The 16,000-nt window shown below is 35.4% G+C and overlaps 3 protein-coding genes across 3 annotated transcripts; 1 reads left to right on the forward strand and 2 right to left on the reverse strand.

Moving 5' to 3' along the window:
• Positions 1 to 3,639: 3,639 nt before the first annotated feature.
• Positions 3,640 to 6,377, forward strand: LOC106383006 (polycomb group protein FERTILIZATION-INDEPENDENT ENDOSPERM). Its single transcript, XM_013823111.3, has 13 exons — positions 3,640 to 3,922; positions 4,267 to 4,332; positions 4,429 to 4,551; positions 4,649 to 4,729; positions 4,806 to 4,898; positions 5,015 to 5,090; positions 5,162 to 5,241; positions 5,324 to 5,395; positions 5,486 to 5,545; positions 5,616 to 5,712; positions 5,810 to 5,873; positions 5,986 to 6,045; positions 6,119 to 6,377. Exons 1-13 carry the CDS (start codon positions 3,746 to 3,748, stop codon positions 6,177 to 6,179), a joined length of 1,110 nt encoding a protein of 369 aa, XP_013678565.2. The 5' UTR covers positions 3,640 to 3,745; the 3' UTR covers positions 6,180 to 6,377.
• LOC106383005 (pentatricopeptide repeat-containing protein At3g20730) lies at positions 6,332 to 8,185 on the reverse strand. The gene is made up of 2 exons (XM_013823110.3): positions 7,535 to 8,185; positions 6,332 to 7,460 (listed from the first exon to the last, which is right to left on the reverse strand). Exons 1-2 carry the CDS (start codon positions 8,175 to 8,177, stop codon positions 6,388 to 6,390), a joined length of 1,716 nt encoding a protein of 571 aa, XP_013678564.2. The 5' UTR covers positions 8,178 to 8,185; the 3' UTR covers positions 6,332 to 6,387.
• Positions 8,186 to 8,260: 75 nt separating this feature from the next.
• On the reverse strand, positions 8,261 to 15,835 carry LOC106383004. The gene is made up of 20 exons (XM_013823109.3): positions 15,559 to 15,835; positions 15,379 to 15,467; positions 14,723 to 14,832; positions 14,564 to 14,618; positions 14,043 to 14,131; positions 13,764 to 13,830; positions 13,619 to 13,681; positions 13,313 to 13,480; positions 13,107 to 13,200; positions 12,941 to 13,020; positions 12,777 to 12,849; positions 12,573 to 12,616; positions 12,082 to 12,149; positions 11,561 to 11,643; positions 11,303 to 11,460; positions 9,916 to 11,221; positions 9,499 to 9,788; positions 9,114 to 9,308; positions 8,866 to 9,022; positions 8,261 to 8,777 (listed from the first exon to the last, which is right to left on the reverse strand). The coding sequence occupies exons 1-20, from the start codon at positions 15,668 to 15,670 to the stop codon at positions 8,482 to 8,484; spliced, it is 3,597 nt and encodes a 1,198-aa protein (XP_013678563.1). The 5' UTR covers positions 15,671 to 15,835; the 3' UTR covers positions 8,261 to 8,481.
• Positions 15,836 to 16,000: the final 165 nt, after the last annotated feature.

Raw genomic sequence — 16,000 nt, forward strand, 5'->3', positions numbered from 1 at the left:
TCCCCTAGTTATCTATAAATAAATAAATATAAACACATATGTTCTATGTTTTGACATTATATTTGTTTTTGAAAATAAAATTATTTTTTTATATAATATATAAATTATAATATGATATATTTATTTATAAAAATAAGTTTCCACGCCGTGGATTTCTTACCTAGTGTTGTATAGTGGGGAAACTACTTAAAACTTGATATCTAACCACTCACTGGTCTAGATTTTCAGTTTTACACTGGAGCTAACAATTTCTTAGAGCATCATCCATTAGTCATTAAAAATTTTTGAACAGTATTAAATTATTATTGTAAGTATTTTAGTTATGTGTAAGCATTAGAAAATATATATATATCATTTTAAAGTAAACACATGACAATAGTCTCTCAAAATTTTTTAATCTTTCATTAGTATTCATTTTAATATTTCATTTAAAAACTCATTCCAACGTTGTGTTTTTGGGAAGCAGCTTGTAATAAAAAAAAATACCTTGTTAGAAAGATTTGTAAAATAGTTTTCAAAGGAATAAAATGTTATCAAGATTACCAATTACAAGATTAACATGTATTTACAGTCAATATTCCGTATTCAGCTAATTTAATCAAAACTTGTAGGGAGTGGATTGGTCAATTCCTGTTGTCTTAATTACAAATCATATATCATTCCAACTTAAAGATATTCTATCATAATCTAAATATGTTGTTAATACTTAAATATCCTATAGGGCAAATCTCTAAAATAGCATTTTTCTAAGTTTATATCACTAAAATAGCACTCAAAAACTAAAATGACCAAAATAGCACCTTTCTAAGTTTATCTTTTGAAAATTTTAATTTTTTTATTTTTCAAAATTTGAAATCTTATCCCCAAAACCTCATTTCTAAACCCTAAACTCTAAACCCTAAACCCTAAACTCTAAACCCTAAACCCTAAATCCTAAACCCTAAACCCTAAAATTTAAACTCTAAACCCTAAACTCTAAACCCTAAACCCTAAACCCTAAATCATAAACCCCACCCTTTAACTCTAAACCCTAAGTTTGTGACTTTTGATAAAACATTAAGTGCTATTTTTGTGACTTTTGACCTTGAGTGCTAGTTTGGGAACAAAAATTTGATTTAGTGCTATTTTTGTCTTTTTTTCTATCCTATATTCTTGTCAATTTTTAGTGCTAATTGAGATATTTTTCTCTAAATAATATATTAATTCCGATTTCTTACCAAACTTTGCTATCTTTTTGCTTCTCTAAATAATATATTAACTAGGATAAGACCCGCGCCTTGCGCGGAATTAAGTTATTATTTTTATTATATTTTGGAGAATGAAACAATAGTTTGGCTTCATTTGGATTAGGGGTGTTCAATCCAGATATCGAGTTGGTTTCGATTCGGTTCGGTTTTTTTCGGTATTTTGGTTAGTAAAATATAACTACTATTCTAAATCCATATTTACTTTGACTTTAGTCTTTCACATACTTTTGAAAGATTTCAACTCGACAACTAAATTGATCAGCCAATCTTGTTGCTTTAAATCATTAGTATATATATATATATTATTTAGTTTGAATATTTATTAAATAAAAATTCATATGCGTTATATTTTATGATCATTTGTAACTTATTTATAAAAAAAAATAATCTATTGATCACAAAATTTTCAGAGTGAGAATCTTCAAATTTCTAATAATATATAGACGTTTTGAAAAATTCAAAATATAACATATAAGAAAAAATATAAATTTTTTTTATTATATATTTAATGTGATTTTTTAATATCTTTTAATAATATAAAATTAAAAAAAGAACTAAGATACCAAAATTGTTATCAAATATTTATTATTCATAATAATTAATTTTCATATATACGTTAATCATATTAGGTAATTTCGTAGCTTCTAATTAAGGAAAGTGCAAAAACAATATTTGGTAGATTATTTATCAATTCGAATATTCGATAGTTAGTTTAATAAAAAATATAATGTAAGTTAAGATGGACCAACCTATTTTTTTAAGAATAGTATATTTTATATAGTCATTTATTAAATGAGAATTTATAATCATACACTTCTATGATCATTCATATCGTTTTATAACTGAATATTTAAATCATCGATAACAAAATTTTCAATGTGAAATCTTTAATAAGTTTATAATTTATAAATGTTTTTGAAAATTCATTGAAAGTTTTAATATTAAAATATTTATGTAATCTTATGGTATATAGTTTAATCTATATATATATATATATATATATGTTTTATTATTAAATGATATTTTTTACTCATATGGTTTTAAAATCATGTGTATCTTCTTATAATATTAAATAAAAGTTCATATTAATACAATTTTATAATCATTTGTAACTTATTATGACAAAAAAAAAATCTATTGATCACAAAATTTTAAGAGTGGTGATCTTCAAATTTCTAATAATTTATAGACGTTTTGAAAAATTCAAAATATAACATATAAAAAAATATAAATGTTTTTTTATTATATATTTAATGTGATTTTTAATATCTTTTAATAATATAAATTTTTTAAAAAGAACTAAGATACAAAAATTGTTATCAAATATTTATTATTCATAATAATTAATTTTCACATATATGTTAATCATATTAGGTAATTTCGTAGCTTTTATTTAAGGAAAGTGCAAAACATTTTTTGGTACGTTATTTATCAATTCGATAGTTAGTTTAATAAAAAGTGTAATATAAGTTAAGATGGACCAACCTATTTTTTTAAGAATAGTATATTTTATATAGTTATTTATTAAATAAGAATTTATAATCATACGGTTCTATGATCATTCATATCATTTTATAACAAAATATTTAAATCATCGATAACAAAATTTTCAATCTGAAATCTTTAATAAGTTTATAATTTATAAATGTTCTTGAAAATTCATTGAAACTTTTAATATTAAAATATTTATGTAATCCTATGGTATATAGTGTTTAATCTATATATATATATATTTATTTTATTATTAAATGATATTTTTACTCATATGGTTTTAAAATCATGTGTATCTTCTTGTAATAAAAATGTTAAACCATTGATCATTAATTTTTAACATAATAATTTTAATATTTTTAGTCATTTATTGTCGTTTTTAAAAATTCAAAATATAACATATACGAAAAAAATCTAAATTTTACTTTTATAGCTAATTTGATTGTTTAATTTATTTTAATAATATAAAATTAAACAAAAAATGATGGAGGAGATATAAATTGTTATCAAATCTTTATTATTAAAATCATTAATTGTCATATATATATTAGTCATTTATGGTAATTCCGTAGGTTTGATTTAAGGAAAGAAAATAACATATCATATCATTATATCATATAGTTTGACCAACTTATGTATCTAACAACATATAAAAATCGAATGTGGACCTACTTATTTTTCAATTGAATGTAATTGACTACCTAATTGAGTGCCACCTATGCATTGAGGCCTATTTTAATTAATACAAAATTGAGGTTACATCTTTTCAAATGTTTCTCAATTAATATATAGGGGATTCCGATTTCTTACCAAACTTTGCTATCTTTTTGCTTGTCTGGTCAAGAATAAATTTTGGTCGTAAGGTCAAATCCAAATTAACAGTAACTTCGGAAACCCATAATTATCGAAACTTACAAAGACTTGTTATTGCATGAGAGACTTGTGAGCTTATTAGACAAGAGAAACGGAACAGTGTGCAAGAGACAGAGAGAGAGAGAGATTCAAAAATGTCGAAGATAGCTTTAGGGAACGAATCACTTGTTGGGTCTTTGACTCCATCGAACAAGAAGTCGTACAAAGTGACCAATAGGATTCAAGAAGGGAAGAAGCCTCTGTATGCTGTTGTTTTCAACTTCCTTGATTCTCGTTTCTTCAATGTCTTCGTCACCGCTGGTGGAAATAAGGTAAAGTCTTCTCCTTTTATTGTTCTGGGTCTGTTTAGGTTTTGGTGGAGATTCGATTTGCCCTATAGAAAATCTTCCTTTTTTGTCTGATTTTTGGGTTTGTGATTGCTGTTTAGGGATGTTGTCGCTTCACTTGTCTGAAAAATTGAAACTTTGCTTGATGGGTTCCTTCTATACACATAACTGATTGTGATAAGCTTTTTTAGTGTGAAAGTTAATGGCTTTATCTGTTTTTAAGACTAGCTGGAGTTTATGGCTTCATTACCTAAAGAAACTTGATTGCTCTATCTTGGTTGAGTCATGGATCTCATTACTGCCGTTGGTGTGTGTCTCTCATTATGTAGATTACGCTGTACAATTGTCTTGAAGATGGTGCCATATCTGCACTGCAATCCTATTCTGATGAAGATGTAAGGAAGTATACACATTATTATATATATTTTCTAGCTTTTCCATGTAACAAAAAGTTTCATTGAGGTTATTTGGGTATGTGCTCTGGAGATCAGAAGGAGGTGTCGTTTTACACTGTAAGCTGGGCGTGCGGCGTTAAGGGGAACCCATTTGTTGCGGCTGGAGGAGTGAAAGGCATAATCCGAGTCATTGACGTCAACAATGAAACGATTCATAAGGTATATCATTCATTACCTATTTATTAGCTTTTAGAATGATACGAAAGGGTTTATGGATGTTCTATGTTGTATAATATGTGCTCTCTCACATGTGCAGAGCCTTGTGGGCCACGGGGATTCAGTGAACGAAATCAGGACACAACCTCTGAAACCTCAACTTGTGATTACTGCAAGCAAGGTGTCCTCCCTCTTGTCCTTTTTTTGTTTCTCTTTATCATGTCTTGACATTCATTATATGTGTTTGATTGGATCAGGATGAATCTGTTAGGTTGTGGAACGTTGAAACTGGGATATGTATTCTGATATTTGCTGGAGCCGGAGGTCATCGTTACGAAGTTCTAAGTGTGGTAAGCCCCTTTACCAATATGGTGGTAGTTTATATTCCCTTAAAACACACACTGGATGTGAAAGAAAACAATTATCTGATTCTTAAAGTATAACCAACCATCTCTTGACTTTGTAGGATTTTCACCCCACTGAGATTTACCGTTTTGCTAGTTGTGGCATGGACACCACCATTAAAATATGGTCCATGAAAGGTACGAGTAAAACCATTTGTGGAAACCTCAGAAAAATGGCTTGTATGATCTTATTCTTTGGCTGCTTTCAGAGTTTTGGACTTATGTTGAGAAGTCATACACATGGAAGGATGACCCATCAAAGTTCCCTACAAAGTTTGTACAATTCCCTGTAAGTATTTTCTGTTTCATTCTCTTGTTAACAACTCTTATTATTGGAGTTTGTTGATAATATTACTTGTGTGTGTATGTAGGTATTTACTGCTTCAGTTCATACAAACTATGTAGATTGTAACCGTTGGTTTGGTGATTTTATCCTTTCAAAGGTTAGTTACTCAATGAATGATATTAGATAAAGATGATTTGTTTTAGTGAGTGGAATAAGCTATAGTTACACTCTTATATATCTGTTTCAGAGTGTGGACAATGAGATCTTGTTGTGGGAACCACAACTGAAAGAGAACTCTCCTGGAGAGGTTAGTAACTCATTTCATTCATTTAATCACATATGCTACAAGACTGAAGTTGTGTTGTTGTTGTTTGCAGGGTACTTCAGATGTTCTACAAAGATACCCGGTTCCAATGTCTGACATCTGGTTTATCAAGTTTTCATGCGACTTCCAATTAAGCTCTCTTGCAATAGGTGATCAGAAAGCTCTCTCGCTCTATACTATTCTGCATTAAACTATAAATTTTAAATATCTTCTTGCTAAATTTGTGGAACATTTATCACTTAACAGGGAATCAAGAAGGAAAGATTTATGTCTGGGATCTAAAAAGTTGCCCTCCTGTTTTGATTACAAAGTAAGTCTCAGTTCCAGCTTCAGACACAAATCTTTGATCTGTAAATCAAATAGTTAAGCTTCACTTTGGTGTCTTTGTTGTATTCTTGACATGATTCTCTGTTGTTAAATAGGTTATCACACAATCAATCCAAATGTGTGATCAGGCAAACCGCTATGTCCGTTGATGGAAGGTATATTATATTCATCTTCATACAGAACATTTTGATTCCTGACACAATCCGTTTCTTTCCATGACAATTGTAGCACAATTCTTGCTGCCTGCGAGGACGGGACCATATGGCGTTGGGACGTGATTACCAAGTAGCAAACTGAGTCTTCTCAGAACTGATGGATTAGGAATCTGAAGGAAGAAGATATAATATTGTTTTGTTGTAACTCATATATATATATATTTATCAGATTACAATTTGGGAAAGTTTATTGCTATTCCCTGAAACTCTTAAGATGCTATTTATAGCGTCAATAACTTCTTTAAAACCTTTATTGAGATCTCTGTTTTATAGTCTTTCTGTTCAATACACAATGCTGTATCCAGGAGCTTTATTGCAAGAACCACTGTCTTTCATAAGCTTTCTAGTCTTCAAAGCATTGTCCCAATCTCCAGTATCTGCATACACACTTGCCAAATTAATATAATTAACTGGTTTCTTCGGTTCCATACTCAGAAGCTGCGCGGCTGCAACTTCACTGAGATGTATGTCCCCATGACGCCTGCATGCATCAAGAAAAGCTCCCCATGCTGATGAGCCAAGTCTTGTAACGCCGTTTTCACTTCTTATCAGTTCATAAGCCTCTTCTAAGTTGCCACCGCGTGCAAGCATATCTACGATGCAAGATAAGTGCTCTTCTCGAACTTTGATACCATACTTGTTGTTGATCATTGTGTTGAAAACCTTCCAGCCAAGTTCGGTTTCTCCTGTATGGCTACAAGCAGAGAGGAGAGCAAGAAATGTGATGTCATTCGGTATGATGCCTTCATGCTCCATTCTGTTGAAAAGATCAATTGCTTTCTTTACATTCCCATGTCTTCCATATCCTGAAATCAAAGAGGTCCATGATGTCACATCTTTCTCTTCCATCTCTTCAAAAGCAAGGACTGCATCCTCAATCTCCCCGGACTTTGCATACATATCTATCAGAGAGTTACACAACGCAACATCGAATCTGATTTGGGAGGATTTTAAGGCGAAACAGTGGATCTGTCTTCCAATGGATGATGAAGCGATGGTGGTGCATATTTTAAGCATTGAAGATACTACAACCTCGTCCATCTGAGTTCTCATCAGTATCATCTCTTTGAAGATATCAAAAGCATCACTTGTGAAGCTGTTTCGCTGTGCAAAACCTGTTATTAGAGAAGTGCAAGAGATCAAGTCTCTTCTCATTGGTCCCTCTACCAGTTTCCTAGCATTGCCAAGGCTACCACACTTCCCATATGCATCAATCAGAGACCTAATCAGTTCATGTGATCTCTCCAAACCCAGCTTGATCGCAAATCCGTGTAGTTCACTAACCGTTTCAAGACACTTGACTTGAATAGTAGCTCTGAAGAGGCTCTCAAAGGTAAAGCAGTCTGGCGTCTTCCCTGACATATAACACAGCACAAGAAGCTGTCAAAGGTTTGGATATATGTAGAAAGAAAAGACAAGTATAGATTACCTTCCGCAAGCATCGACTGAAACAGACTAAAGGAAGTATCTGCACAGGCAGAGACAGCATACCCATTGATCATAATATTCCAAGAAAACAAATCCCTTTGTTTCATTGATTCAAACAGAAGATGAACATCCTTCATCTTCCCACACTTAGCATAAAGACAAAGCAATGCACTCCTCACAACTAAGTTCCCTGCAAATTTACCCTTCTCCACACAACCATGTATCTGCATACCTTCTGTCAGGCATCCCAAATCTTTGCACGACTTCAAAACACTCCCGTAAGTGAAATCATTAGCCCTAAGAGGTTCTCGGCGCATCTGTTTGAACAACAGCATCGCGTGCCGGTGGTATCCACGTTGAGAATATCCCGAGATCATAGCCGTCCAAGAACCAACATCTCTTTTAGGCATTCTATCGAACAGTTTACGTGCGTGTTTCACATCTCCTTGTCTTGCGTACAAGTTCATCAAACTGTTGTTCAAGTGGAGATTGGAGACGAACCCATTTGTCACAGAGTTCCCATGGATCAACACAAACTGTTTCTCGAAGTTTTGGCAGCTGCATAGTTTGAGAGCCTTGATGTACAAGGAAGGGTCAAATAAGTATGGTTTTGAAACAATCAGATTCTCCCCATAAGCAGCCATCGTTAGAGAGACGTAAAGCTATCCTTTTTATTAACTGTCACTCGGTGTTACTGGGATCAACATCAATCATAAGAACGTACACAAACAAAACAGAGTTTTTTTGGGTAAATCTCAAAACTTTATCATAAAGAGTTTCTTTTGGGCAACTGCAAAAACAGAGCATTGCTCATATGCATACACAAATATAGTCTCTGGACGTAATTAAAACGTAATTAAAGTACAAAACTTTCCCGCTTCAAGTAGTGATTCTCACATCTCTGTATATGCTATATACATAAAAAGAATTAGCTTCTCTGCTTCACTTTTAGATTTGGGTTCGTAGTTTAGCCATCAAGCTCTGCAAGCTCTCGAGTTTCTGCTTCAGGTCTTTGATGTGTTTCGCCGAAGTTTTAGACTCTGAATCGCTGAGATCAGAAACTAGAGCTGAACACTTGGCCTCTAGCTCCACTGATGCTTCTTCAATGGAGGAAATGGTAGATTCCAGGTCTGCACGTGAAGAAATTTCCCTCATTGAATCTGATGCTGCACCAAAAGGTGAGCTTTTGGGAGTGCCTGCTCTACTTGCTTTTGGGGAGAACATCTTGTCAAAGCCTTCACTTCCTGCAACATGGGGTTTGATTGCTTCAAGACCTGGAGAAAGTTAAAGCTATTCTTCTTGATATAGAAGCAGAGTTTGAGATAAGTGTACCAAGGTTGCTTAGTTGATTTAGAGTACCATGCCCAACAGATTCTTCAAGCTTCAGCACGCGTAGAACACCTGCGACTATCCTACCCATCGAGTCAACTTCAGATTTGCACAAGAATGTCAGATGTTGCAGCTCGTCCTTCGTAACAACTGCTTCAACCTGCAGGAGGAACAACAAGTCGGAAAAACCCTCTCTATTACAAAATCTGCTTTTATATAAAGAAGAAAGCAATGAGCTCAGCTTCACTTACAGGTTGCTTAACAGAGAATTTCAGACTTTCTGCCACCCAGCTCAACGTGTCATCATGACCAGATTTGTCTTCAGATGCCACAATGTTAGCTTCAATGTTTACCCCTCCAGGCAGGTGACCATTTTCGTGATGTCCATTTGGAATGGTCTCTTTCTGCATCTGAGGCTTCAGTGTCTGTAGACCTTCCACATTGACCTAATAATGCATTTTACAAATAAAATATATAAGGCTCAGTAACCTCAATGTTGACAGTCATTACTGCACAAAAGAATGTAATTTTGTCAGACACCAGGAAGATAAAGGCAGCTCTGAAAGTTATCATTAACCTCAGAAAGTTCAGGAAAGGAAATAAGCTGTGGAGAAAATAAGGTGTACAGATACTTACAATAATTGAGTCTACGGGAAATTTGCGAGCACCATTCTTGGTCTCTGTCTCATTTGGATCCACAAGCTTTGGTGTACTCTTGGCTACTACTCTGAAAGAACGGAAATTCGTGTGCCAACACCTTTCTTCCCTTCCAATATCTTCATCCTCGATAGACTCCCACCTTTCTGCCACACCTTCTCTGCCCTCCAAAGCAAACAACCAGTCTCTTAACTCAATGGAGACATCAATATCATCTGGCGTTCCCAAATGTGCGAAAGCATCTCCGCTCCCACTTCCTAGAGCTCCATCTAGATGCATATGTTAGCAATAAGGTTAGTGGAGTTGAAGCTGTAACAAGAACAATCTGCATATATATGATACTTTCACATGAACGATGCTAAAGAGTGTTAGTGATAAAGAGGTTTATTCCAATACCTTGTTTCCTGTCCTCAACAATAGATGCTTTGAAAAGTTTTGACAACGGTCCAGAAGATAAATGCTCTAACCCTCTAGACAGTCCCTCTCCTGGACCACCATCAAGGCTCAGAATTCCAAATCTATGTAAAAGAGCTTCAGTGTAGTTCATTCCTCCTCCTAGACGCACGCCTGAAATACAAGCCATGATACTTAAACTATGGCACTCCATATCCTTTTCACTGAGGGGAATCACATTGGTTATGCTTATGTCAAGAAAAGGCGTCACAATAGTGCTGCCACTATGCCCATCATGTCTTCCGTTGACAATCCAAAAGACACGCCTTAATGGAGTTGACCCATTACAGCCAACTAAGTGACCATTACAGCTATTCTCATGTTCTTGTTGTACCTCGGTATCTACACAATCTACCTCAATATTTTCCCAGTATACGTTGGAAGATACTGCAATAGCGCCTCCAAGGGTTCTATGAGTTACCTTCACAACAAGATCTTTGCCAAGAAACTGAACGAGTGGAATGTCCTGAGTACTAGTAAAGGAAGACTCGAGAAACTTCAGCTGCAGATCCTTCAAAGCTAATTTTACAGCAGTATCGCTAGGAACCTTCTCCAACAACCCTCCAGTCAAAGAAACAGTACTCTGTCGTTTGCTTTCTTTAACAATTGAGATCTTTTCACTGACCTTACCAAAGTAAGAATAGAGGTCCAGCACAAAAAATAACTGCTCCACTGAAGCATTCGACATATACTGCTCACAAGCGACTCCTACGCGAACAATACCACCAGGAGGAGGAATAGTTATCAGTGGCTTCCCATCCGCAGATACCATAGCAACTTCTATAGACACGTCTTTTCCTTCAACACAATTCCATAAACCCATTTCCGGACCACGACAGCTCTGATGTTCAGTAGAGTTGGGAGATGTTTCTAAAGCCAAACTAAAATGTGAGACTCCAGCTGTCCATTTCTTTTGGCTGGCGTCAATAGGCTGTCCCGGCCATAGAGAGAAGCAAGCAGGATCCTTCTCCAGGTTTAGTAACCGAACTTTTAGGGTAGGAGATTCCGCAAAAGATAAGTTTTCAATATGCAGCCTTGCTCCAGAGAAGATCTTTTTTGTTGAAAGATCTTCTTTGATTGCTGAGTCTTCCAAGTTACTCATGTCTAATGGAACAGAGACATCTAACTCTTTGAGGGTGAAAAGAAGAGAGTTAACGGAATTATCTGGCAAAACATCACCGGGGTTCACAACTATGCCATCAGCCAAAAAAGAAGAGATCCTTAAACAAGCTTCTTCCTGAAGATGAACCTGGAAAGATCACAAGAAAAATAGTGAAACCTTTTGTTGAGGAGAGAAGATTTTCATTTCTTTTGATATACACAAACATACCATGAGTGGTTGGCACTGGATAACCGTCTTCGAGAATAGGTGTGGGGGTTTTGGGGATGGCTTGACCTGAAGAGAGTGTAAGGAGATCAAGGGTACATCCTGGATTAATTGCCACGGCCCGTTGTCCAATGGATATATGACAGGGCAAAAGTTCTTGGCTGCCCCAAATGTATGAAGGAAAATAAATCAGCATGAAGATGTTTCAACAAATCACAAAAGAATAATTTATTGTAAAATACAGTTCAGAATTATATATACCGAAGTCAGGAACTGCAAGGTCTTCGGCAGCAGCTTTCATAGATGGTTGGATAAGAGCACAAGGAGAGCGGGAAAAAGCATCCCTGAATTTCAACCATGAGCAATTATGCAGGAACTTTAAATTCGAAGTTGTGAAACAACAAATGCACATGAAACTATATCAAATATTATAAACATAAAGCAATAGTTCACCTAACTAGCAAATGTATGTGAAACGAATAAATGAAAAAGGGAAAAGAGCACTCCATAATAACTGAAACTGTTTCGAGTCTCAGAATATACTATCCAGCAATTTTTTGGGTATGTAGGTAACAAAAGGTAATAGGATAAAGTCTCGAAACAGTCATCAGAAACTAAGATTTTTGAGTATGTAAAAGGGTAAGTCACAACTAAGAAAAAGCATAATTCTCTGAAGATCAACAGTAATTACAAAGTGCTCATCATGTCAGGAAGCAGTTTGAACTTTAAATAAGGCTTTACACAGTTCACTCTGAACAGAGATTTTGGTCCGGGCAATTTACCTTAAAAATAGTCCACCAATCAAAATCTTAGTCAAATAGTTGGCTGATTCTCCGTCCGAAACACAGGCCTGCAAACATATATGGCTACACATGTCAGATTTCAGAGCCATATAACAAGATTCTCAGAGAAATGAAGTGCACCTATTCTCACGAGGAGATTTAACTTTCTAGTGAACATAAACCATCAATGGAAGAGAAATATAGTTTATAGACAAACCCATCAAATGTAGTTATATTTAAGAAATTTTAATGAGAGAGCAAGTCTAGTCTGGATCTTTTACTTATGGAACTCCTTCGTTCAGAATCCAATAGATAATGTGTGTTTCATGTTCCAACTCATCTAAACTTATACATGCATACAGTAAAACCATACAACCTAAAGTTCCTGAAATTTGGTTTACGATTTTCAGAACTGTTTCAATGTATATACTGGCAGGAAACGATATCATGAAAGTTACTAGCTAAAAATCCAAAAATCAGTGAGAACATACCCGAGAAAAGAGGAGTGATTGCATCAGTAGTTCCAGTTGGAATTCTGAAACGCCATGAAGAGTGGTAAAAAGTTAAACCAAAACAAAACAAAAAAAGAGAGTAATGGTTCCATGCAAAACTGCACTCTTAACTAACAAGTGAATCAGACTCTGAACCCAGCCAAATAAATGATATTTTCAGTTTAAGCATATACAGAAACTCACCGGCATCTTTAATGCAAAGAAACACATGGTCCACAAGAACAGAGACCAAAGACCGTCCTGCTGCTTCAGCAGACTGCTTGAGGCATACCATTAAAGAGTGAAAAAAAGATTTCATATCGAACTTTTCCTTATAAAGATCCACAGGGAATATGAAATTTTAAGACCTGCTGAGATTTTGGATCCACATCTCCTCGGTTTAGGCATAAATACATTCCAGTTAGAAAGCGGAGAAGAGCGCGTAACCCTATTCCCAAAAATAATAGGTAGGATTAGTTATCCATATCCACCAACCAGCATTCTGAAACTAAGAGAGAGAGTGTGTGTTCAAACCTGGTTCACTTAACGCTGGACAAACAGCTTCTGGAATGTGCAACTGAACTTCAAGCCCAAGAGGACTGTTTAGTGCTGTTCTCTGAACTGTGATCTAAACAAGAGGGCACCATCAGGGCTAACGATTTACGCACCAACACATTAAATGCCTTCAAGCATCCTATTGCAACATGCAAGTAAAATACAATTCAGAAACAAATTATTACATGTGCTTGGCCAGAAATTCCATCTAGAAAGCGTTCTCCGCCAAAGAAAACTCGTTTTGCACCATCATCATCTCTCAGATTTGATTCTTCAGAACGGGCTAAATTAGCGTCAGTGAACATATCAGGATGTGGCAGAAGATCAATTGATAAAGCTTCCCATTCAAGTTTCTGACAAGGAAAGTGTATGCATCACAGGTAGAAAAACAAAACATATTAATAGTTTGCTAACATGGAGTAATCAATCTTGCGCCATCAAAGAATATGGTAGTATCGGGAACAACTAGCTAAAAAGAGTGACATCTATACCTTAAACAAATAAATATATCCTGTGTTAGTAGAGAAGTCCCTTGCTTCTTTCAGATTTACAACCTGTAACCAACGGTTCATTCAGATTAAGATATACTAATTCTTCCAGAAGAGGATTTTATTACACCATGCTCGCAGAGCTCACCTTCCAATTCTCATTAGTGGTGTACAAAACAAGGTTGCGTATAGTAATAGATGCCAGTGGAGCAGCCCTAGATACAAAGTATAAGAGCTTAGACATACAACAGCAACAATCCAATGCATTTACAAGGCAGGTTGAATGTGAAACTCATAAACTAACTGCAGTTTTTAAAAGTAAACCTAGTTTATGCATCAAAGAACACAAAGTAACGAGATTCCAACACTGATAGACGTGAGCTAAGTTTCTAACTGCTAGACAATGGGTACAGTAAAAACAACTTACCAGGCTGCCCCTCCTTCACGGTGAGCACCACCACCAGTTTCAAGAAGAAGATTGACCACCTTAACTTGTAAAGTCATTCCATCTGCAATCTGATCAACACAAAAAAAAATATAACTGCACTGAGGACCTCTCTGCGTCGAAAATGAATAGAACAATAAACTGGAAGGAAGACATTCTGGCAAATTGACATGATTGGTCCAAGAAAACAAAAGCATTGTATGCTTAACTAAACTTCAACAATAACAAATCTCAAAACCAACTATCAAAGTACAAAAGTGATAAAAACCATTTAATTTTCAATTTTACTAAGACTCACAAGCAGAAATTGCCCAAAACATTATCAGCAATATGCCAAATATTATGACACATGGTAGTTATCGGTTTGATTGCATTAATCTCAAAATAACAGCTACAAGAGGCTAGACCATTTGAATGGTCGTGTAGGAAACTACTATTGCCTCCGTGCTTTTTCTGGGATAAGTTTTTTGGAAAATGAAAGGCACCGAGTAGAGACACCTCACCTTGTCAGCGAATCCATAACCGTTACTTTTTCCAGAGGCCGTAGGAGACTGAGCACTGAACGAAAAAAAAAAAGAAAATGAAAGGCTCAATAAAATTCTGACAAATATAGCAAGCCTCTATCAAGACTAAGTAGAAGTAAAATAGATGCAGCACCCTACCTGCTTGGACCCTTTGTCACATCAGCATCAGGATTCTCTTCAAGAACAAGATCGAGTTTATCGATCTGCACAACTATAGGCTCCGTTTGCACATTACTGACATACGGAAGCTATTTGAGCACAAGAGTGAAAAAGAAAAGAAATTAATGCTTGTGGAGAACGAGAGAGATGACAGACATTAATAGAAACAAAACAAATTTTCAGTTTAATAGCATTCTCTATCAAACTTCGAAAGAAGCATGATTACTTGTATCCATTTAAACTGTCACAATTACATCTGTCCTTGACAAACCGTCACAAAAACCAAGACATGTTACTACTTATTCAGAATCTTGAATCTATACTCTATATCAGGTACAATTGGAAAATGGATCAAAATCAACAGATCTATTACAATCCCACCGAGAGTCCCTGCCCAAATAGTCAAAATTGTACAATCCTAAACCCAAAGCCATGTTCTTTACCAATCCTAAACCTATATCTAGTAAAAGGTATAGAGATATACACAATGATTAGAGTTTAGAGAGTTCTAATTCCAACAAAAACAACTCAAGAATAAATCCTAAAGCTACAGATTCCTTAACTAGCTCCAATGAGATGTTCCTTCAGTAGCTAAATAAATGAGATAACAAAAGAGTCAGAAGAACAGAACAAACCATGATCTCCAATTTTCCAACTTTGGCAGTGGTGACACTAAGGGCAGGAGGCAAACCCATACTGGCGTGTATAGCTTCCCCATTAATATCTGCAATCACACACACAAAATCAGATTCATAAAGACACAATCTTTCCCTCAACCCCCATTACTAGAGAAGAAGTCGAGAAGGAGGAGGGACCTAAATTAGAAAGCTGAGCGGTGCGGCCTTGAAGCTTGAATTGATCTCTGGTGAATGATTTGAGCCAATACTTGAGAGTATACTCCAAGGCCCGTGCCAGTATCGACTCCATTTTCACCCCGATGATCTTCTCTGATACCGTTCCCCACCAGATCCGAGAAACTGGAGCCAAAGCACGGACCAAAGACGTGGGATCGACAAAGGTTGCGTCTTTCTTTCTTGATTAATCAATTCTATGGGATCTTGAGGATGTTGTTACTGTAATGCCGGCACGCGCGTGGATACGCGGTTCGTTCGCACGTGTGAATTATCTGACTCGACCTGAGTTGTATTATTTGCCTCTATTATTTGGACATGGATTTGCTTTATCACATGCCTTAGGCTCGAAAGGTGTTTGTTTCATGTCAAAATTACAAATCTACGATTTGAGCTCTAGTTTGTG

Source organism: Brassica napus, chromosome C1, assembly GCF_020379485.1.
Source record: "Brassica napus cultivar Da-Ae chromosome C1, Da-Ae, whole genome shotgun sequence".
NCBI classification, from domain to species: domain Eukaryota; kingdom Viridiplantae; phylum Streptophyta; class Magnoliopsida; order Brassicales; family Brassicaceae; genus Brassica; species Brassica napus.